At 30.8% G+C, this 24,551-nt stretch overlaps 3 protein-coding genes across 5 annotated transcripts; 1 reads left to right on the top strand and 2 right to left on the bottom strand.

Moving 5' to 3' along the window:
• The first annotated feature begins 740 nt into the window (after positions 1 to 740).
• On the top strand, positions 741 to 5,073 carry LOC113864694 (11-oxo-beta-amyrin 30-oxidase-like). The gene is made up of 5 exons (XM_027498712.1): positions 741 to 1,019; positions 1,172 to 1,389; positions 1,486 to 1,727; positions 4,092 to 4,479; positions 4,566 to 5,073. Exons 1-5 carry the CDS (start codon positions 749 to 751, stop codon positions 4,986 to 4,988), a joined length of 1,542 nt encoding a protein of 513 aa, XP_027354513.1. The 5' UTR covers positions 741 to 748; the 3' UTR covers positions 4,989 to 5,073.
• Positions 5,074 to 6,446: 1,373 nt separating this feature from the next.
• On the bottom strand, positions 6,447 to 9,396 carry LOC113866130 (major pollen allergen Ole e 10-like). Its single transcript, XM_027501019.1, has 4 exons — positions 9,240 to 9,396; positions 6,879 to 6,907; positions 6,554 to 6,788; positions 6,447 to 6,472 (listed from the first exon to the last, which is right to left on the bottom strand). Exons 1-4 carry the CDS (start codon positions 9,394 to 9,396, stop codon positions 6,447 to 6,449), a joined length of 447 nt encoding a protein of 148 aa, XP_027356820.1.
• A 1,767-nt stretch (positions 9,397 to 11,163) lies between these two features.
• On the bottom strand, positions 11,164 to 23,984 carry LOC113864889 (SH2 domain-containing protein A-like). 3 transcript variants are annotated; one of them, XM_027499099.1, is made up of 12 exons: positions 23,617 to 23,984; positions 22,122 to 22,313; positions 21,540 to 21,749; positions 21,311 to 21,400; positions 20,953 to 21,030; positions 20,688 to 20,852; positions 17,365 to 17,730; positions 14,665 to 14,948; positions 13,681 to 13,843; positions 12,854 to 13,203; positions 11,675 to 11,749; positions 11,164 to 11,580 (listed from the first exon to the last, which is right to left on the bottom strand). In XM_027499099.1, exons 1-12 carry the CDS (start codon positions 23,752 to 23,754, stop codon positions 11,562 to 11,564), a joined length of 2,130 nt encoding a protein of 709 aa, XP_027354900.1. In that variant the 5' UTR covers positions 23,755 to 23,984; the 3' UTR covers positions 11,164 to 11,561. The 3 variants fall into 3 exon arrangements, with proteins under 3 accessions (XP_027354900.1, XP_027354902.1, XP_027354899.1); XM_027499101.1 differs by having other exon boundaries at positions 11,443 to 11,580; positions 20,688 to 20,855; positions 22,122 to 22,259; positions 23,617 to 23,924; XM_027499098.1 differs by having other exon boundaries at positions 11,443 to 11,580; positions 20,688 to 20,855; positions 23,617 to 23,924.
• Between the last annotated feature and the right edge of the window lie 567 nt (positions 23,985 to 24,551).

Here is a 24,551-nt window from a genome sequence, read left to right on the forward strand (position 1 = left end):
GTTGCAAAGAAATCATTGTTTACTAAGGGACTCAGATCGGATCGAAACTTTTCAATAATTTCCCTCCCGGACCTCGTTTTACATGTTTAATGTTATTTTATTTGCATCTGAACATTAAATATTTTTTCAAAATCCAACAAAATTTTAAGAGTTGAAATGATTGATTTCTCATTTTTATTTCATAATTTTAAAGAGTAAATAGACATATATCAATAATTTTAAAACTTAAAATGATTAATTTTGTATCTGTAATGACTAAAAATAATAGTTAACAATTTTGCTTTATATTAAAATGATTATTTTTAATAATTTTAGAAAATAAATTGACAAATGTTAATAATTTTAAAGATTAAAATAAAATATTATTTTTATTATATTAAATAATATTAAATTTTATAAACTAAGAATTAATTTTTTTTAAAAAATGAATTTAAATTTTAAATTAATTATTGGACCATTATAGATGGCTATAGACCAATAAGATATTGTTTTAACTATTTAAAATAATTATATTTATTAAGATTTAAATTCGAGACTATAAGCTAAATTAAGCATGATTAATTATTAATTAAAAATTATTTAATATAATAAAAAGAATATCTTTTAAACGTATTATCATTTAAAATGACTTTTAAAAGTAAAGCGATGTATATTATAGGATGGTATCCGACAGACGCATGAGACCTCGAAATTTAATAGTTGGTCTTGATCTTCGCCATTGCCGGTGGCGAGAAAGAAAAAAAAAAAGATGGAATTTTCTTGGAAAGTTGGAATATGGGTTCTGACGGCGATTCTTGCTGTGATTCCCATATGGGCACTGCAGATTCTGAACTCTCTGTGGCTTAGGCCTAAGAGATTGGAAAGGCTTCTAAGAGCGCAAGGTCTTCATGGCGATCCCTACACCCTTTCTCATCACTCCTCCAATCATACCCATATGCAACATCAAGAACCCTTCGCTCTCTCCAATCATGTTGCACCTCTTCTCTCCTCTTCTCTCTATCACACTCTCTCCAAATATGGTACACTTTTTCATGAAATTTATGTTATGAGTCGTACCCACCAAACAATAAAACATTATCTGAACTTTATGCTAATTTCAAATCACATATTCATCATAAGTCTTCCTTAAGTTGTCTTTATGAGCAATTGCTGATAAGTAAAGGATGTGCAGGCAAAAACTGCTTTTTCTGGGAAGGTACAATACCAAAGGTGATCATCACAGACCTCGAACAAATCAAAGATGTCTTTAACAACATCCATGACTTCCAGAAACCGAAGTTAAGTGGCAATGTCAAGTTCTTGGTCAGCGGTTTGATAAGTTATGAGGATGAGAAATGGGCTAAACATCGAAGGATCATCAACCCTGCATTCCACTTAGAAAAATTAAAAGTAAGGTTATTGCTTTAGTTTACCATTTCACTTCATAGTCAAATTCTATATTTTTTTTCTTTCTATGATATGGTTTCCTTCGTACTTAATTTACAGAACATGCTACCAGCATTTTCTCAAAGCTGCCATGATATGATTAGCGCATGGAGTGAAATGCTGTCATCGGATGGAACGGGTGAAATTGATGTTTGGCCTTTCCTTCAGAATTTGAGTCGTGATGTAATTTCTAGAACAGCATTTGGAAGCAGCTATGCAGAAGGAACAAAAATATTTGAACTTCTAAAAATGCAGGGATATCTTTCCATGAAAGAACGGCACAAGGCCATACCAATATTGCAGTAAGATCACGATCACACACTAATTTTGGTATATTTGACATCTGAATTAAGCATGTTCTAGTTTTAACGGAAGTACACTCACCTTGAAGCAACTAATTACTGTTTATTTCTAATACGTTGTTTGGATTTCGGGAGAAAAGGAAAAAGAAGTATGTTTACTTGCATTTTAAAATAAATTTTCTTTTTTTAAAATAAAAAAATATACTTATTTTTTAATTTTAACTCTTTTTAAAAATGAAATCAAAGATATAATGATCTCAACTCTTTGAAACTTAATTAAAGTTGGAGCTAAGAGTTAGTGCTTTTTTTAATTCTATGATTCTTTTAATTTTATTTTTTGAGTTTCTTGAGAATTTTTTTTAAAGAAATTATAAAAAATAGAATTTTTAAAAAAATATTAATTTTTAAAGAAAAAATATTTAATTTTTGTATTTTAAAAAATAAAAAAAATATATAAAAAATAATAATATCATTTATATATTTAATTTTTAGTTATTCTTGCTTTTAAATATTAAACATTCAAATAAAGACTCTTTCTCCTCTCATTTGTGTTCTTCTCCTATGCTTTTTAAATTCTTTCTTTTTCGTTAGCTCTAAATTTTAAATAAAATCTTTAACTTTTACTTTTAACATTACTTAAGTTCTTGATGGCAAAGTTGTTTTATAAATTATATGTTTACATTTTGATATGAACACAAATTGAAAGTTTGTCGCTGACGATAGGCTATCAGTATAACGTTTTATTCGTGGGAGTGCTTCATGTCTAGAAGTCCATGATATCTTTATCCTGAATCCTCTCAAGCTGGCCAAAAGAAGACTAGGACCCAAGTTGTCCAAGATTATATAACACGTAAACTCTAAATAATATTTCTAATAATAATTACAAATTGTTATTAGTAACATACATATTTTAATTTATTGTATGTCTCATCCACAAGATATTTGATATCTGGTTTCGTGTTGTTACAGAGATATGGCACACAAAATGATATGCAGAATTTAAGTTGCTAATAGAGTTTATGTTCTTAGAGAATATTAATCTATTGTAGATAAGTAGAGGTGTTAAAAAATCTAATTTTATAGGCCTAGTTCATAATTAATATTAAATTAATTTAAAAAGTCTATATCTATGTTAAATTGAGTTTTTTATTAATTATATTTGTGTAACTAATTCACTTTCTAAAATTAAATTTTATTTATTTATCTAAATTCATATATATAAAGCTACTATTTTATATTTTTACTTATTAAATTTTCACGTTATATTAGTTTATAAAATTTTATTATAACTACATTTTACTACTAATATTTTTTTTTAATAATCTTAATTTTTATAATTAAAATTAAATATTTAAAATAATTAAAGATATTAAAATATAACAAATATTTTTAAATTAGTTATTACTGTTATTTTTATATTTATATTTTTTTTTATTTTTTTAAATATTATAACATAATAATTTTATTATTATTTACATTATTAATTTTTATTTTTATAAGTTTTAATTTAAACTTTCATTATAAACTCTATTTATTAAAAATAAATTAAAAAATAATAAATATTTTATATACTTCTATAAATAAATATTGTTAAACTTTTTTGAAACGTACTAATTTAATACAACGTTTTGTACAATAAATTAGTTTTACTTTAAAAATAAAATTTATAAATATATTAAAAATTAGTTTTGAGTTAAAATTTAAATTTAGATTTAAAACTAATTCATTGTAAAACTAAATTTAAAACTAGTTTTAATAAAAAATTAATTTTAAAATAAATTTAAATTTTAAACTATATTTAAACCGATTAAAAAAATAAAATAAAATAGTTTAAAATTTAATTCATATAATTATTTATGTGATGAATAGATGATAAAAAGTAAAATATATTTAAATATTTATTATTTTAATAAAATAAAATTAAAAAAATAATTAATAAATTAAAATATACGTAAATATTTTTTTGTTATGTATTATTAATTTTTTTAAAGATGTAATGGGTTAGAATAACCCTTGTATTCATATTTTATCTTTAATAAATATTGATATTTAACAAAAATATCTATATATATATATATATTATAAAATTTAAATATTTTTTAATATAATAATTTAATAATAATATAAAAAATATTTATAATATATTTTTATTATATGTAAAAATGATTTAAAAATAAATTTAAACTAATTTTTAAAAAAATTAAAATAAATTAATTTATAATTCAATCTATATAATTAGATTTTAAACGATTTTAGATTAGTTTTTTAGAAATCCAATCCATCCACAATCCGTAGATAAAAACAAATCTAACACTCATAAATAGATCCATTCCTTTATAATTCATCCATTTACATAATCTTTAGGCATCTACCATCAAGTGTCAACAAGAAGATGAGAAAAATTGAAAGAGAAATGTGTGATTCAATTGAGGGAATCATTAAAAAGCGAGAGGAAGTTATGAAGAATGGAGAAATCGCCAACGACGATTTGTTAAGCAAACTTTTGGAATCAAATCACAATGAAATCCAAGGACGCGGAAATTTGAGGAATGCTGGAATGACAAAGCGAGAAGTAGTCGAAGAATGCAAGCTATTCTACATGGCAGGGCAAGAGACCACTTCATCTTTGCTGGTTTGGACAATGGTGTTATTAGGTAGGTTTCCTGAATGGCAAGCAAGGGCAAGGGAGGAAGTTTTGCAAGTTTTTGGAAACCAAAGTCCAAACTTTGATGGATTAGGTCGCCTTAAAATTGTATGTATCATCAACAAATGGTTTCATTTTATCATTATTATAAATGGCTTTGGCACTAACTTTTATCAGAACTTTTTCTTTTGTAGGTAACCATGATTTTTTATGAGGTTCTTAGGTTATATCCTCCAACTTACTTTGTTCGATCTCTTCAAAAGGATATGAATCTTGGATACCTATCACTACCAGCAGGAGTAAGAGTTTCTATACCAATACTTTGTATTCACCAAGATCGTGATATTTGGGGTGATGATGCAAAGGAGTTCAATCCTGAAAGGTTCTCTGAAGGAATTGCAAAGGCAACAAAAGGCAAAGTTTCGTATTTCCCATTTGGATGGGGTCCTAGAGTATGTGTTGGTCAAAACTTTGCCTTGTTGGAAGCGAAGATGGTGTTATCATTGCTTTTGCAAAATTTCTCATTTGTGCTATCTCCTTCCTATACACATGCTCCTACTGCTTTGCTAAGTTTCCAGCCAAAACATGGGGCGCAAATCATTTTCCATAAACTCTGATATATCAGTCATATGAAGAGGTACGCTTTGTGTAATATGTAAAATAATTGTCTTACTCCAAACTCATAAAGTTAGATCCTTCAAATACCCTTTGTGCTTGTAGGGGTGAACCTGAGTACTAAACGGTCTATTAAGCATCGTATTAGTTACATATATGTTTGGATATGTAGTATTTGTTGTATCAAATTAAAGTGTTTAGCAAATCAATTTAGGGTCTGTTTGAAAAAACTTATGGAGCTAGATTATGATTCTCGTATCTTCTTTTCAATAAATAAATTTGAGTGTTCAACTGTGGTTCCAGTAAATGTACTCTGAACTGTTATAAAAATAATTTTCGTTAATCTTAATCGTTAATGCTAAGTTTTAGCATTAAAAAGTAATAATTTTTTACTGAGATATATTGTGATAAACATTTTAAAAAAATAAAATCCTACTATTGTTAGTTGCTTAAACTCAACTTTAAAATTTAAAATTTATATTTTCCTGAAAATACTAACAAAAGATTAAATTTTCTTGTCTTCTTATTTTATATTTGGTTTTATTTTTTTCAATTTTAAATTGTTATAATAAAAGTTTAATGTAATAACAGGACATTATTATTAATTTGTGTATATAACTACATAATTAATTTCTTAAGTTTATAAGACCTTTCTAGTGACTTAAGGTATCACATGACTTTTTCAACGAATTATACAGTTCATTCTATGTAAATACTATCAAATTTAAATTATTTTTAGATAAATAATCTTAAAAATATATTGTATTACTATTTTTTAATTTATTAAATTTTACAAAATAAAAATAGTGATATCATGAATAATAAATATATATTCAATTATATTACATATCATATTAAAGAAGTAAACTTTTTTAAAAAATTAATAAATAAATTATAAAAAATTGAAATTCAAACTTTAAATTATAATTCAATTAAAAAAGGTAAAGTGCTCAATGCAGGGAGAAATCACACGACACAATGAAAAGGAATAATAACTCTAAAATATGTCCTCATTCAAAAAAAATTTACAAAAATACTCTCCTTTAATAATGTAGACTTAAATTTAATACGTAAAGGTAAATTATACTTTCGAATGATATTGACTTATTGGTAAAAAAAATCATGAGTTTTAAAGTATGCAATAGTTCTTCAAAGAATAGTTTTACTAATTTTCATTGTATGAAACTAAATTGACAGCCCTCTCATGTTTTTATTTATTTGAAGTGTGAATTTCCAAAACAAACGTCTTAAGAAAATTTAAAATTCTTCATTCTTGCTTGTTCTCTAACCAGAATTAGTAACATTTTCAAGAAATTAGTGATAAAAATGCAAAGACCAGATTTGATTTGATTTATTATAGCATGGAAAAGGCCACAAGTTGAAGGAGAGGATTACAGCAGCAGCACCAAAGGCACACCTAAATATTGCCACCAAGGAGCTAGCACAATCACATGCAATATCTATGGGTAAATGCAGCTACCATAACCTGCAATTTAAATTGACAAAAAGATGCTTTTAGCATAAAGTCAAAGCAAACATATCAATTTGTTTTCAAAAGGTAACTTACTAGGATCAGTCACCACAACAAGGCCAGAACCTCTGAAATCACAATTCCAATGGTTTCTTCCCCTAGACTGATAATAGAGATTCATTGCTATGGAGGCATGATTCAAGAGATTGTCAGGGGCAAAGCAAGGGCTTCCTCTTTGCAAGATCCGACAATCAACTTGGGAACAAGCATAATTGATGTTAGCCAAAAGGGTAGCCTGATCTGATGAAGGCTTAGCCAAACACCATGTTCTCTGTGATTTCATTAGATAAATATTCTGACTTCAGTTAGAATGCAAACTAATTTCCTGTTGAAGGCACTAGTAGAATTTTATTATAGTTACCTGTCCATAAGCCATAAAGAGATTTCCTCCTGCATTTGTAAAATTAAAAAAAAATGTGGAAATGGTAAGTCCTGTTACTCGTAATTTGAAGACTTAAAATTGATAACTGACCAACTTGCTATGCCATATAAGTTCAGTTTAGATAAACTTCTTCACAAGTACTTGTATGATAAATAAATAAGAAGTTAAAATAAATTAAACTTCTCTCACAAGGACATGAAGTTTTTTTTAAGCCTTCTCATCTAACTTCTCCAACAGATTATGAGCATAAATTAATTTAAGTCATAATTACGTGAAAATCCCAAAAGAAACTTGTATTACTAATACTGTACCATATGTTCCTGGAAATCAATAATCAAGAAGCAAGTACAGGATTTAGATGATGCAAATTAATGCTACATAAATACCTTATAATCTTAGCCGAGTAAAAAATAATTATAATTCTAATATTAGCTATTGAATCTTTTTTAGTTAGGAAAACTCAAGCGTAATTTAAAAGTTAGGTGGATGTAACACATTAAAATAAACCCATTCTAAGGTCACTTCCAAGGGATGACCGTTGTTACTAAAATTCAAATACAAATGGTTGATATCAAGATAGAAACTAATTAAAAACCCAACCATAAAAATCAAACCACAATTTGAGAAACTAAAGTCAATGTCTTCTCTCTTCCACGAATAATAACAAAAACTGTCGCCAAAAGTCTTAAATTTTATGTTTATTTTTCATAAAGTGCTTGGAGCAAAATTTGAGACATACCTGATGTGAGACATAAGAGCATGAAGTAAAGAAGAGTAGGCACTTTATGCATCATGGTGATGCTTCCTGAACTAGTGAAACTAACTTTTAGTGATTGTGATTGAATCAGAAAGATGAAAAGAGAAAGTGAGTGAGTGTGGTAGTTTTGTAGATCAGAAAGGTGTACCTTTTTTGGAGTAAATAAGTGGGTGCAAGCCAGAGTTGAAGGCTTAGCTTGTTATAAGGCCAAGGTAAGCATAAATGATACATTAACAAGAAGCTGAAAATTACAGATACATTGAGAGATGGGGACACATTACTTGAGATTTGCACATGATTGTGACCAACTACATTGGTAGTGGCTTGGCTTCTGCTTATAACAGTGGTTGTAATATTTTCACAACAAATTTTGATTATAATTTTTTACAACAATAAATTTCTTTATGTTGTACAAAAATTGTACAAAATTTTAACACAAACAACATTTCTGTTGTTGTAAAAAACTGACAATTATTTAGTTGTAATTCAATTTGCCAACTGAATTTTATGAATGTGCGTTATATCTGCCGATGGAAAAGGTGAAGGGAAGCTTGAAAAATTAGGTTGCCTATAAAGTAAAAGTTTCCTTATTTTCAATTTAGGTGCATGTTTGAAATGTTTATATTTAGAAAAGTAATTATTATTTTAGAAAATCTCTCTAAAAGGCAACGATTATTTTTTAAAAGAGTAAGTTAAACTTATGAGTCAATTGCATTTTTAGTTCCCTTAATTTGCATAGTGTGTGATTGTGTTGTCAAGTTTTTTTTTTTTTCAAATTAATTGAATTGCTTTATTTTTAAAACTAGTTAATTTTAGTTTTGATTTGAATTTTCCGTTATAAAAGTTTTTATATTTTTATTTTCTATTTAAAATATCTTTGCAAATTGAATTAACTGAACTGTTTAAAACCTTCCTTTACTTAAAACTCACTATATCTAAATTATCATATTTCAGTCAAAGTAAAAAATTTATCTCTCTCTATAAACCATAATATCCTCCGAATTTTTTCATTCACAAACTCTAAAATATATAAATATTAAAAAATAATTCAAAGATTTTATACAACTCACCTTATTAATATTTCTTTCCTCTTCTTTTTTTCCCTTCGTTAAAATCTCTCACTTCCGTCTCTACCTATCAACCAAACATTATGTAATTAATTTTTTAATTTTAAAATAAAAATGCTCAATTACTTTAAAAAAAAGTGTCATTTAAAATATACTTAAACTTATCAATTAAAATCTTGCACCAAATAAATTTTGAGTTGATGAGTTTTTGATTCGAGAAGGAGTGCTCTCATTGTAAATATACAGGGGTGTTAATTTAGACAAGGCCTACATAACTTGTTTAAAATGACAGGATCTGGTTTTCTAGTAATAAGAAGAGTAGAAGAACCACAGCGTGCTGCTGACGCTGCTGCCTCACAACCGGCACCTATTACTGTTGCATCAGCAAAAGATAGGACGGGCCGTACGCACTTGGTGCCCTAGTTTATCTCTCCGTTGTTACGGGAGACAGGCTGAGACTCATGAGAGTCCGTTATTCTTCTTGTCAAAAGTCTCGCTTCCTTATTCTTTAAGGACCTCTTCTCTGTGCTGTGGGACTGACCGAAAGCGTGTTCATGCTGGGTAGCTTCACAAGCTGAGAATACCTGGGATACAAATTAAGCTTTTCAGGTTCAGTGTGGCCCCCAACTCCCGAAACTCTCGGTTCATCAAACCGTTTTTCTTTTGATGGCATACTTCCTATGAATCTTCCGAGCTGACCGGCATAAAGGCGAAAGCTTTAGTTGAATAATAATTCATTCGACAGATGCTTACAGGACTATCACACCAGTTGCAGCTACTATGACCTTCTTTTCTTCTCCTAGGGTCTTTCACTGGTCAGGCGAATCAAGGCCTTGGCGAGGCGAAGGGGTAATTCCTTAAATTGCCAGTAACAGCAATCTGAACCCATCCACATCCAATGACGGAAGTGACGCTTGCTTGTCTCGCTCTCATATTGGAAGGCTAGGTTTGGAACCCTCTAAAGGCTGGATCGCTAGAAAGATTCTCCGCATGCTAACTCTTTTAACTTGTCTCATTTTAAAATTTTTAAGAATAAAAAATAATTATTTATTAATTAAATATTAATTTTTATTAATATTAAAATATTATTAAATATTTTGTTAATGTTTTTTATAAATTTTTATTTAATTTTGGATGAATTAATCTATTAACTTGCTAAGTTACCAACTCATTTTTTATTTTTAACCTTTAGCGTATTAATCTACTAGCCTGTTAATTTATTCTTAAACAAATTAGACTAGCTCACTTTGAAAAAATGGAACACCATGAGCTAACTTATTTTTTAGCTAGTTGTGAAAGATTGACCCGATTTGACATCCTTAAAATGGTGGTTTTATTTTTATTTTTATTTTTATCATGAGTCATTTCAATAATGGACTACAACAACACACACCTACCCTAGAGCGCAAGTGTAATAAATAAACCACCAAGTATCATCTTGGACAAAGACACAAAGGACATAAGGCAAAAAGAAATTATATATCATTAAATTCAAAATTGCTAAACTTTTAATTTATTTTTTGAGATTGAAAGTGTCAAATATTTTAGTTTTTAAAAATTTAAAAATTTCATTTTAGTCCTTAACTATTGTTTATGTTCATCTCTTTAGTTTTTCCACTCACACATCATCTACATAAATGCTGTATTATTAATTGTATAACAAAAATTATGTCTATGCGTGATATATGTTTTTATTGCCCGCAAAAATGCAAATGCAAATAATGATTGACAATAGTGATTTTTTATAATTGTAGTATTAAAAAATAAAAAATAAAGATAGTAGATGAAAATTTTTAAAAATTAAATATTAAAATATTTGATATTAACTATCCTAAGAATTAAAATAAAATAAAAATATATATTATATCAAATTATTTTTTTATTACAAATAATTATACATGTTGCCTCATTATTCTATTAATATTTGTTGTCACCATGTAACTTAAAGAATTAAAGTGATTGATATAAAAAAAAGTTAAAAATAATATAAAATTTTAGAAAGTAAAATATTTGACTCTTATAATAAATATTACATACTAAATTGAATGTTAGTTGATTTAAAATATAATTTAAATCTTAAGTTAGTTTGTGTCATGTGTATAAGGTGGTTTGTTCACCCAATAAAAAGATAGCAAAATGAACTTTTTCTTTTTACTTTTAGAAGTGTTATTCACTTATGACCATCTTGTTAAATGTTATTTAAGCTAGAAAAATATAAAGTATAATTAGTATAACACAAAAGTATGAATTTATTGAATTCATTTTCAATGAAATAATATAAAATAAAACATCATTCCATAACTATTAGAAGTATGATTAAATAAAAACTTATAAAAGTTAAAACAATTTTCACCTGCAAGTGAGCTTTTAATGTCTTGCAACTTTCCTAATAGTACTTACCTATAATTCTATGTTCTCAATGTAACATATGACTAAATATGAGTTTATAAACACTAAAGTAATTCTCATCTTACTTGAAGCCGAGATTCAACACAACAATAATAATACCATAGTAATAGTAATAGTAATTTCAGAAAACACCAAAATTAATGAACCAATAGGCAGGGACAGCGATTGAAGCCAACTAAACAACAAAAGAGCGATGCTTTAATTGATGGTGGTTACATATGAATGGATGTGGTGTTATACAAGGATCATCAGCTCCAAATGTTAAAAATAAAACGCCTAAACCATACCTCAAAATATACAAGTAAAATGGAAAATATACTATATTTCAACTACCACCAGCCTCGTCCATTCTATGTCTATCTTGCGAAAACATCATTAATGCAACTTTAACTGATGTTGAGAGACATTCTGCGACAATTCCAGTGGTGCTTAATGACTTCTTATTATCCTGAACATTGCCAATGAATCAAATGCAGTAAATATTGAGAAATGTTGAGCATTCAATATATCAGAAACAATACGAAAACTGCTTCATATCTTGCCTTCCCAATCGAGACAGCTCTGGTTCTGCCATTAGCATATCTTGCAGTGGTTTCACCTCAATTCCATCACTGGAGCTATAAGAACAAGAAATGTGGCAACTATTTTAGTTAAGGATACCATATTTTAAAAGTGTGTATATGTCAGTCATTGTGTTTGTGTCTATACACATAGGGTACATATATTATGACAACTAATTTTGAGAACCAGATGATTACATCATGTTCATGGGATCCTTAAATAATGGTATGATTAAAATTATGTATGTTTTCAAAATGATCAGGTGATAGGCATCATTTTCTTAATTGTTTATGAAAATTCCAAAATTCATGAGTCACTCCAATCACAATCTCTTGAATAATTGCTTTTCTCACTAGATATTCCCTGTGCGAGTGCGCATGCGTGTTTTGTTAACTAATTAATATCAATAGTATGGCCATGGCAAAAACTGGTATGCTAAGATGTATTCCAACCTGACAAGTAGATGCTAAGCTACAGATTGAATTTCCAAATTAAATGCATGATCAGTCATTACAGATCAATTAACGTTGTAGGAGATATAAAACCATTATGGGCCTTCACCTAATAGCTTAATCTTTTGACAGTTGGTATTTGACAGAATCAAGAATTTGATCCTTCTTGTCCCAAATTTTGTGATTTAAGGCCAAACGTGAATAAACTTTTCAACAAACACTTCAAGGGAAAGAAATAAAATGAATCAAAAGTTAAAACAGACTTATGCACCTCAACGTTTTAGAAATTCTCTTCGTTTAATAAGTTCAGGTGCGTAAGTTGATTTCAACTTAGGGAAACGTTTGATTCATTTTACTTTCTTAACTCACTATATTTTCTTTTCTCGTAAGAGTTTATTGAGAAGTTTATCCAAACTTGCTTTAGATTGAATTTTATCAATTATTTTGTAATAATTTGATCATCATCCTGAAGCTGTAAATAGCCAAAATGGGGACAAAAACATAATTTTTTCATCTGAAGTCCATTTGAACCGCAATTTGATTCCCAACATTCTCAGTCTATGACATATCAGAACTGCATGAAAAGAAGCAAAATTTTATAATTCTTAAGGTCAATACTTCAACTCTCCCTCATGGCATTCATGATGGCCTTAGGAACATCCATAAAAGTAGACCTTATGCATTCTATAAAGAAGAAATAGAGCTTACCTATAGATATGATCCATGGAAAGTAGCCTGTGGTGAAGTTTGTAGTCATTGCCAACATAAGTGACAACGAGGCTACCTGCATCTGGATGGGGCCAGCTTCTGGAGGCGGGGAACCGGAGTATAAAGGTACCAGGGTCTTGAAAACCTGTAGGACCTTGAAGTGAAGCTTCTGCCTCCTCCTTGGTTATGAATCCTTCTATCCACTTAGGTGATGTTGATTTCCAGATAGAATTTATCCAGTTCCTAGAGATTACAAAAGCTACAGGGTACAACCAGCACCACAACCTCTCAAAGTTCTCGGGTGTTATATACTCTTGACATCCTGCAATCCTTCTCAGAAGCTCTAGGTCCTGGAACAATTACCGAATATGAGATTTTTACAAGCTATTTTTCTAAGGTTTTCATACTTTCAAAACCCAAAGATCACTAACAATTGTACTTTTTTTTTGTCTTTCCATTCAGTATTTTTTTAAATTTGTAATTATGACATTGACAAGAATTAGCTTAAATGATTGTACATACTCTCCTGAAAAGAAATAAATGCAAAGGCTTAGCTCTAAAACATGAATTTAAGCTCATCTAGCTACTTTTGTCTCAATAAATAACAATGTCCGAATGCTCAAAACTCAAAACAATATTGTATTTATGGCATTTTACAGTGTTAATTAGTGCCCCTGAAATGTAATTCTAGTTACACAACTCTTGAGTTACCCAAATGATTTATTACAAACAGTAACTTTTATGAAAAATTATTTATGTTGAGGTATAGTAACTTCAATAAAAGATGACAGTAACTTTCCCTCAAGAAGTAAAACAAAAAATAAGACCTGAGGTGAGAGAGATCTTAAGCCACAAGAAGCAATCTTCTTGAAATGCACTTCAATCTCGTAGACTGCACTCTCCCAAGGAATGTGGTGGTTGTTTGGAGACATCAACTTCCAAAGATTGGTTCCATCTTCTATCAATCTCTTGGCCATTAATATTTGGTTTCTGATACAAAAGCAGAGCCAGTAGTTAGAGGAACATGCTAGGTAATTGCAGTAAATGCACAATTAATTATATTGAATAAACCTTTAAGAAAACAAAAACATTTTGTGTCGAGTCAAATAAGAAGGATAGAAGGGAGAAGGAATAAAAGCTATTAGCCAGAACATTCAACTTGGATTTAGATTCAGTGCATTAAAGCTCTCATCAATCGAAACAAGCAATCGGTCCAGATGTCAGGTTGCTATAGTTATTTGTATTGTTCTAGAATGCAACAAATCCATTCATGAGCCTTCACCTTAAAGTTTAAGTATTCAGGATAGTTGGTCGTTGACATGGTATAACAGACACTATAATTAAGTGGTCAAGAGTTCAATCCTAACTCCCTCCCCCTCTTCAATTCTCTTAAATAAAAGTTAAATTTCAGGACACAGCAAAAGCAGGCCTTAACATTGTTTACACTTGAAGCCCAAAGGGCTCTTGCTGGGAGGTGTATGTTAGGATTTAGGAAATGTAATAAAGTCATACACAAGCCTTCACCTAACGAGATAAGCTCTTAGAAAAGTTGGTCATTGACTGTTATCATATGCAGTACCAGTGGCAAAATTGAATAGATGATACTGGTAGTGAGTTAATATTATATTTGAAACAGAAGAGGACAAAACAGCTTAACTTCAGAATTGATAAAGATGTAAGATTCAAAATATAATTTTCCATAAACATCTTTGATTATTGGCACAACTTTCTAGTCACTAGCAACTATGCCCAGCTACTGTCCTTTATGAGGAAGTAATGCAATTTAACTGCTGAAAGAAAAATATTCTCACCCATGGTGTGAACATCCAGAATAGAGCGATACATGATGAGCCAACTCTGAAATTTCATTGTCCGAAGCAGAGGTAGCAATTTCCTTAAGCATGAGAGATCTCTCAGACAAGCTTGCCAAGCAGTATTTGAAAATGGTCATGTCAGATATTGGATATCTTCTATTTTCCATGCTATTCAAAGTTGAAATTCCCTCCCCTATGCTTTCTGAGTCGGATGGAGAGTCATCTGCTTCATAAAAGTTTGCAGGTCTTCCATCCAAGCTTGTTGGAAACCCATTCTCAACCTAATTTTCAATAAATTTGCAGGAATAGTTAAAAGAGAATGACAGAAAATTGGACCCCTTTAAGACAAAATCTTAATAGAATAATTAAAGGAAATGTCAATAATCATTGGTATACCACATAAGAAAAGTAAAACAATAGTCCAGGTTACACCAGTAACTTTGAAATCTTTTCATTTAGAATATCATTTACTTGATATCAAATTGGTATTAGAGAGAGTATAGGTTGTGTCCAACATAAATTAAAATCACTCCAAAGCATTTTTCTGAATGTATAATTGGCTACTTGATACAATATAAAAAATGTTTAACTAAGTGGTCAAGATCTTGATATTTACCGCCAACTATTCTCCTGGATTAATAAATTCTTTGCACGTCTGAATTGGCCTGTGTTTTGTCTATACTTTGGCATTAATACATGAAGTGGTATATCAGAGGAGAATAAAAGAAAAATAATGTAGGCCTTTTCCTACGCTTTAAGCTATATAGAGTTAGTACCCTCAAATCTATAAAGTGATATGATTTGTTCTATTTTCACTATTCACAGGTCAGGACTCTGTTTAACAAAGGTCCTGGTTTGTCTTTAAGGGCAGATCCAAAAAATGTCAGGGGAAGGGATTGAAAATAAATAAACTTTGATGTAGACAGAATGAATACAACATATGACACAGACATGGAAATGACATTTAAAAGTCATAGGACATGTCATAACTATATAGACGGCACAGCATATGAAATTAATTTTAAAATAACAATAAAAATTTAAATCACGAGAGAATTCATATTTTAAAAATAAGGATGAGTCATTGTAGACATAATAAAATGGTGGAATGTGACTAATTATTGTGGTATGTCAATTTATGTTGGAAGAAGGGTTACAAAATAGAAGTCAAAAAAGTATAAAATCCAGTTAGAAATATGGTAGTTAAATCGAGATTTGAATCATAAATTAGAAGATCTATTTTTTGGATTGCGAATTGAATTGTATCGTAAATTGTAAGATTCATAACCAATTGCTAAAAATATAATAAAATATATTCTAACATAAAGAAAAATTAAATTCATCCATATATTGACATTTTATAGCAAATACTTCATTGTATAATTAATAAAATAAAACATAGTACAAAGATTAAAGTCACATCAACTACAATGACACCAAAAAGGGGTTGTGACTGCATAAATCAGTCATATACCCTCAAATCAGTCACGACACAAGAAAGGGGCTTTGACTACATAAATATGAGAACAATATTTGCATTTCACTACCAGCCTATGTTGGGGGACACTTTCATAGTGTTTTCACGTAATATCACTCTTTTGTTTTTTTAGTAGGACCCATTTGTCTCCTGAAACAGTAAACAATAAGCGAAAAGAGTAGGAGAAGACAAATAGAAAATAGGTAGAACCGTTGAACAGGCAGGGGACCATCAGAATCTTGAAAAGGGAGTGAGAAGTTGAGAGAACCACAATAATGCACTAGGAAACAAAGGTAAAAGTAGCAAACATTGTGGAGATGAGGAGTAGAGCCCGTGGGAGTGAGAAACTAAGGGTTTTTCTCTAAAATATAATAGTGGGCCTCACTGTAAAGGGAGTATCAGAAGCTTCCCTCACATTTTGCATAATAAAATAAAATAAAATAAAAATTTATGATTTTTAGTGAATTGGATCACGTGCAACTTGACTCACTTGATGTGCAACCGGTTTGCAACAGAATTGTACGCTGCTCATGAGAATCTTGATTCAGCAACGATTTGGATAATTCAAGCGATTCATGAACAAAACCAATACTCCCTGCAATCTGTATCCTTCAGTTGTAGAACCGCACATATCGAATCGTGAATCGTGCAATACTAACTACCATAGTTAGAAATATTCAAAACACCCACGTAGGGTTGTCTAACATACATGTTTGACACAAGTATAATACAACACAACTACTATTTAGAAGTATCTTTATTTTCTTGACCTTTACATATATAATTGTATTAATAATTACAACAATGACAACGTTATAATTTATTTGAGAAAAAATAAATCTCTATATATAAAAAATAAATTTCTTGACCTTCTTGCCCCTTCTTACATTCATCACTGATTGTTTGGAGAGCACCGGTTACAAAATTCATACATTAAAATGTCCAAACATGTACACTAAAATTAAAATATAAAAGTATTAGATGAACACATCTGGAAAAGCTTATGGAAAAAATGTGATGTTCAATTTTGTCTATGGAGATCACATCAGCCTGTGCTGACTGTAGTATCAACTTTTGTATATTAGCCATGAAAGCTATAACCCAATAGGTAGGCCATCAACGCACATGCCTCTCACCACTTGCTGTGTTTTTTTAATGTAATCCTTTTATTTATATGTGCATAAGATAAAATAAGATTGAAAAATAAAACAGGTATGCACCTGACTAGCAGTTCGGATATGAGAATTACATTCCTCATCAGTTTGCTCTATGGTAGGGTCAGCCTTCACTGTTACAGATATTTTGTCTTGTCCAAGTCTAAACCGCTTCATGAGTGGATTGGATTTTGCTTCATGACCAGAATGCTGAAGTTCCAATGATCCATCATCCAGAGCTGAAGATTGAGATAAACTAAGGCGATTAAGAGCAGAAGTTGACCTTTTCCACACCAGTGTCGACAATCTTGTGTTACGGCTCCTGGAGATGCATCGAATTGGATGGGAGTATGTCTCAAGGAAAGGATAATTTCCTAGAGTTGGAACACAAAATCTGATGAGGAACAACCTGTTATCACACTTTGATGAAAGCTGGCAAATGGAAGAATAGTTACACAGAGCCAAGAAATGTTGGAATCAAATTAATTGCATGTGCATAAATTGTAGACCAAAAGAGAGTAAAGTTAACCCAAACATAGTGCTCCAACGTGAATTTGAAATAAAACATGCTTATTTGCTGACACTAAAATTGATGTTAAATGACTGTACTACCGTTTAAATCAATCTAACATATCAAACCATCATCATTGTTTCTTATCAGCACCACTCCATGTACAAATTTTTGTTAGATTGAGGTTGCATTTGTTTCAGTAAAAAATGCTACATTTCCAGGAATAAGATATCAGGAAATGATATTTTGAAAAATATATTATGTCCATGTTTGGTATCTGTACTGTTTATAAACTTATTCTCAGGAATATGTAACATAAACAAAAAAAATACCCCTAAAAAATATAAATTTTTCATTTTTTCGCTCACTATAACCACCCACTGCCCATTCTTGTAAGATTTTAATCATTCCTATGGGAATAAACTATACTCACTTCTCTTGATGGGAATGCATCGATAGAAATAATGCTCAAAACGTAAGCCTGAGAATACATTTTAGATGGGAATGATTTAACATAACTTGAAACAAACATTGGAATGTTATATACCCATCTGAATATTCCCAGGAATGTAAATTAAAACCTTGAAACAAACGCCTGCTAAGGTAAAGTGGTAAACAGAGTGATATGGTAAATTATAATATATTACTATACAATGTTATAATTACTGCACATCCTCTGCCGTATGTCTCTAAATGGCCAAGTAAAAGTAAAACATGCTCATTACTGAGAAAGGACCATGGCAAAGCACATATATGAAATCAAAGCTGCATGGACTCACCTTGAGGACTGTACCTCAACGTGTTGCACAAACCATCAAAACAAACAAAATGGTCTACACATTAAACATCTCAAAAATAAATATCTACTCTCTCTAGAAGTTTTTTGATTTTCAAATTGAGAGAATTTGATTTTAAGGTGTTGTTACCTTATTTCTGTAAATTTTTATATTATAACAGTGTAATTATGAGGGCATTAAAAAATGATCACTCCAATTACAGACTTCTTGAACTTTTCCTACCTTATTCTCCCTTGTTACATTTTATTTATAGGCTTAACTATCCTGCCTATCTGTTATTAACTTGGGAAATTATCCCTTGTTACAGCTTTTATTTCTCCTAATGTAAACATGTATCAATGGGAGTTGCACCTTGTCCTCAAGGTGGAATTGTGGAAGATTTCTTGAATTTTAGCTGCAGATTCCCAACTATTTTTACATGTGGGTAGCTGCCTCCACTGGATGAGGACTTGCAGGTCTCCTGATTCTGTTTCTCTACTGTATAGCACTTGTTCTGGCTCCATCTGTAACTCCCAGTCTTCTGCTAAAACTGTGGGTAAGGGGTGAGATGTCATATGCTCTCGAATGGGTTGCTTAAGCAATGAAACATGAAAGACCAGGTCGGCTGTGTTCTGGCAATTCCAAGCAATAGGCTACCTGATCAATCTTTTCTAGGACTGTATGGGACCATAGAAATGTCAACTCAGTTTCTCATTGATGCGTCTAGCCAATGATCTCAGTCGGTAAGGTCGTAGCTTCAAATACACCAAGTCTCCTTCCTACAGTTCGATTTCTTGTCTCTTCCTATATTGCTTGTTGTCTCATCTCTTGAGTCCTTGTCAAATTCTCCTTCAATTCCTTCAAAACAGAATCTTTCTGTCATGAGCTGGTTTATTTACTCAACTTTAGAGGGTATAGGGGTCCCCTTAAGGAGGATAGGAGGGTCTCTACCATATAGAGCCTTAAAGGGCATCATTCTAGTAGCAATACTATACCCAAGCTAAACCATGTTGGCCTGGCCATTGTCTCAGTCTGGATCCTGTTAGACATCTTAAGTAGGCTCTTTACTGCAATTACCTAGCATGTTCCCAAGAATGGAAGATGGAACCTTTGTGGTGTGGTTCTCCCAAGGTTCTTATCAAAGTGAGAGAAAAGGGAAGTTGAGGGTTACATGACTTAGAGGAACGAGGAATTCTTATTAATTGTAAAATCAGCTGTTTCCAAGAATGGAAGACTATAATCAGCATGTTACTCATAGGAGCCTAAAGGGACCTTGTTATTACTAAAGTGTATGTTAGGAAGCTAAAAAGTACATGGCACCTGATCATAGCAAGGAAAGAAAGAGGTAACCACTAGTTTAGGGGTAGCATGCAAGATGGGGGTGAGGGTGGCAAATACATGCCACAGAGTAGAGGGATAAAAGAGCAGAGTGGTAACAGGGGAGGATTTTAGGCTGGAACTAGTAGAATTGGGAGCTGGCAGAGTTTCTTGAAGTGCCTAAGGACTTGTATTTGTCTTTTTTCCTGGAGTCTCTATATTGAAAACATTTCTATACTACAAAATATGATCTTCATTTCAGACCCGTATACACATATAATACACCATACTTTCAGATTTCCACTTTAGTTTTACTTGATACCTAACAGTTACTGTTCAAAATAAGAATCATGTGAGAGTGAGCTCCAAGAAAAAAGTCATAAGGGGTTGGGCTTGGGACATTTTAAGTCTCTTTAACCTAAAAAGGAAAAAAAAAAAAAACTAAATTCATTCTTTTCCAGCATGGCACCACACATTCTGACCACCATAAGTCACCATACCATGCTCCACATGTCTTATAGAATGGATGCTATTTGATAACACTGTTTCATGTATGGTTTTGCTTCACCATTGCACTTTATAGGATGTTTTTCATGCTTTCTGCATGAGCCTGGTGCCTATGTCTGTCAAACACTACGAAAAATAAAGACAGCATTTGAAATTACGGTAAAGAGTATAAGCATGAATGGTTGTCCATCACTCCATTGCAACATAGGCCAAAGCATACAGGAAAGAATTCTCTAGAGAAGATAGCATAAGCCAACATTCATACAGGGTGTCTTTACCTGAGATATTTTGAGCTTAAACGAAGCACGTCCCAACAAAAGTTTACTTGGTCTTTCACAAGAAGAAAATTCAATTCCATCATAGCTAGCTAAAAGGGGTGCTTCCTCATCAGTTGTATTTTCCACTGGTGCCCCCGTGTCAGCATACAGAAGTGATGCAAAAACCTGCTACCATCAGCAAGGGGTAATGTGAATACTACAAATCATTACACCTTTCCAAGTAGGGAGTATTAACCTATGAATTCTAAAAGTCATGTTTATAAACCTCATTCTCCTTATCTACGGGCTGTCCAAAGGCATCTGAAAGAACAACATCCAAAGAGAAGTTCCTACGACATGATGCCTGTGCCAAGTTATGCAAAGGAAAAGTTGACATTAAAAAAAAGAGTAAACATTAATAGTCGCATTTTTCAGAAGTAGAATAATATGTTCATGCAAGTACTAAAAACATAATAGTCATTTCTCTCCATCTTCTATTTTGTTTGTCATATTTGAACTTTTGTCTTAACACTTCAACAGAAAATGCAAGGCTTGCTCTGGGAGCTCTCTCTTCATGATTCATGACAATAAAAATCAATGCAATAAGATTTACAGGGTATTCTTGTATAAGACATCTTTCTTACCTTGCCACCAACAATGCTCCAAACACCATCACTTTCTTCTTCAATATCAGAGGCAGACGATTCATCAATTGATAACTTCAGAGGAGGGTCCTGGCCATCAGGTAATACAGAGTCGTCAAGAAAGAAACTAATAAAGTCTTGCACAGATTCTGATAGACTAAGACAAAGTACAAACAAATGAGACACTAACATGGAATTTCAGGAACAAAAATAACAATCAAGCAATCACCTTTAAATGGAATTCCTTAACAGAAGAAACAATAGGCAATATTTCAAATTTGTGCACATAACCCTGCACACAGTTTCCATCTCCACCAACATTTGCCAAAGTTAATTTCTTCAAATCACTTGAACCATCTTCCTTATTTAATAAGGAAGACAGAGACTTTTCTCCTACAATCTTTCCGTTAATCTTAAGCTGGATATAATCTGGACAAACCTGACACAAAAGATAGCCATGTCATATTCCAATTAAATAAAAAAAGAATATCAGAAAGGGCTAGAGTAGAGTCTACAAGTAGCAGGAAGGAAAGTTTCCATTTTTGTTACAAAGCTCTTTCAGGGAAAGGCACAAACTTGTTAGACCGTAAGGCAATTTCTTTCTGTTTCCATTCTATTATTTACTCATGTTCATAAATTTCAGAAAGCAAATATGAAAAATCAATGTCATGCAGAAAATTAAACATGCATTAACGTCAATGCATTATATAATAAATAGTAAGCAACATGATATCGTAGCTAAGAAAAAGTGACAAACAAAAAATATAAAAGAATTGAAAATAGGTAATCCTCAAGTAATTATATAGCATACCTCACAGCCTACATGAACCCATTTTTCCAAAGGAAACTCAAAATCAACAGTTGCATGTGAAATGTCAGCCCAGGAATTTATATTGCCAGTATCAGGAGCTTCTTCATGTAAGAGAAGAACTGGTAGCATATTGATTCTCTTATTATCATTAATAACCAGAAAAGGAGCACTTTCGGAGATATCAGAATAAACCTGCATGCCCAATTAATTTATCTATCTGTACATTCAATGATTAAATAAAATATAAAGTATAATACCCATAAGGTATTGAAATGATGAAATGCAATGTAAAAGAATTACTACAGAAAGTAAATTGAAGACAACAGCAGATATAAAACAAAACAATTTTCTCATCTGGTTTCTGTACGTAAGCCAAAATGTCAAAGTGGCATAGTCAAATATCATAAACCTTTGAGCTTGAACCAGAAAGATTGCATCAAATGGTGTGGATTGGGAAAGTCTTAGGTTTAGGGGGCATATAGAAGGACTTTTGAGAAGTTTACGACTCCTATAACTCTTTTAAACTTATTTGATTAAGTTTCTTAGAATAACTCATGACAATTTGCACTTTTTAGCTTATTTCAATAAGTTCCATGGTTAAATTTATGGCATAAGCCCCAATGTAATAAGAACTAAGTGAGTTAGTGCTTAATTAAATTATGTACCCAAGGGCATCACATAATGTGAGGATCATACATAGCCATAAATAATTGAAAAGGTCCATTCTAAAATCTAAGAAACTGATTAGGATTAGAGTTTGAAGTAGATCATTGAGCACAATACCACAAATTGGAGATCAATCATTCTACAAACTAAAACATCGGAGAAAAAAGAAAGATAGCATAGAAGGACAATAAAACAAGGAAATACAAAAGAGAAAAGAAAACATTCCTAACTTATCTACATAATACATGAATATGCAAATAAGACACTGAGAAACACCGCCACTATTGGTAACCCAACAAAATATTTTGCATCTACTGGATTAATCCCATTAAAGCTCCAACCTTCAAACAATTAAAAAGGTTAAGGTTTAGGTACCCTACAGAAAGTTAGCAACTGAAAGTGGTTAACGCCCGAGACTCAAAAGTACAATATCTTGAGAACCCGTTAAGGCCTAACACTAACTTGACCCATAACAACCGCAAGGAATCATGGAGCTCTGCAGTGGCAGAGAAACGTATAAACAATTCCAGAATTTGCATGTTTCTTATGCCTGATTCATACAGAACAGATAGCATAAATATTTGTTCGAGATTATCAAAATTACATGACCAAAACAAAAAACACCAAGTGCCATAAAACCATAATTACATAAATTCACAATGAAAGGAAACCGCCATTCTATAAAATCTGAAATAAACACAGACAAAACGAAAAAAAAAACTAACGAAATGCTGAAAGATCGAAACTTTACATTCTTGCAAAAAACAAAAGACGGGTTCAGCAGAAGAAGAAAAAAAAACCAAAAGAAGAAAAGGCAATATTTTTTTACCTGTTGGATAATGGTAGCAGGAAATGTAGCTGAACTCATCAAATAAACCCAAAAGTAGAGAGAGAAAGTTCCATCCTTTACTTCAATTTCTAATCTCAAATCCTTCAGCAGAGAGTACCCGTGGCTATCAGTGCCCATATTGTGTGCACACACTCTCAGAAGAAGAAACTCTTCTAATCAATGAATCAATGGTGGAGTTGTTGGGGAGGTGTGAAATTGTGTTGGTGACGATGATTGTTCTCTTTGTTCCGTCGTTAAACTAACGGTTTGGTTGCACATCCCGGTTTCTTCTCCAACTCCAAAGTGGTGCGTATCTTCTCCTTCGACGAGCAGTGGAGAACCTTATGCTCACCAATCATTTGGAACCAAAGAAACACAGCTTCTATATTTTTTATTTTATACTTTTTCTTTTGTGAGGAAAAAAAAATTTACACTAACAATTTTATTTTTATTATTATTTTAAAACCCTGATGAATAATTATTTTTTTATAATTTATACTTAATTATTAATCTATTGATTGAAAATTTTATTTTAATTTGAAAAAATTTATCCTTAACTCATTAATTATGAATTAGGTAACATTTTTTAAAAAAATGTTAATTTTATTTTTAAATTTGATGAAAAATTATAAATTTTTAAAAATATATCACATGTCTTTATTTTTAAACAAAAATAATAAAAAATATATTCTTATCTTTATTACACTATAACTTTTTTTTGCATTAAGATTTATTTTTTTATAATTTTTATTCTTTTTATATTATTTTAAAATTTCTCTAATTATAAATCGTAATATAATGAATACATTTTTTTATGGATAATTAAATGTTAACATTTCAATAATCTTAGTAAATTTTAATTTTTAACACAACATATTAACAAAGATAAAGAATAACTTTTTGTAAACAATCAATACAAAATAGTGATTTTTAAT

Source organism: Abrus precatorius, unplaced genomic scaffold, assembly GCF_003935025.1.
Source record: "Abrus precatorius isolate BTA unplaced genomic scaffold, Abrus_2018 Scaffold4, whole genome shotgun sequence".
In the NCBI taxonomy this organism is placed as follows: Eukaryota; Viridiplantae; Streptophyta; class Magnoliopsida; order Fabales; family Fabaceae; genus Abrus; species Abrus precatorius.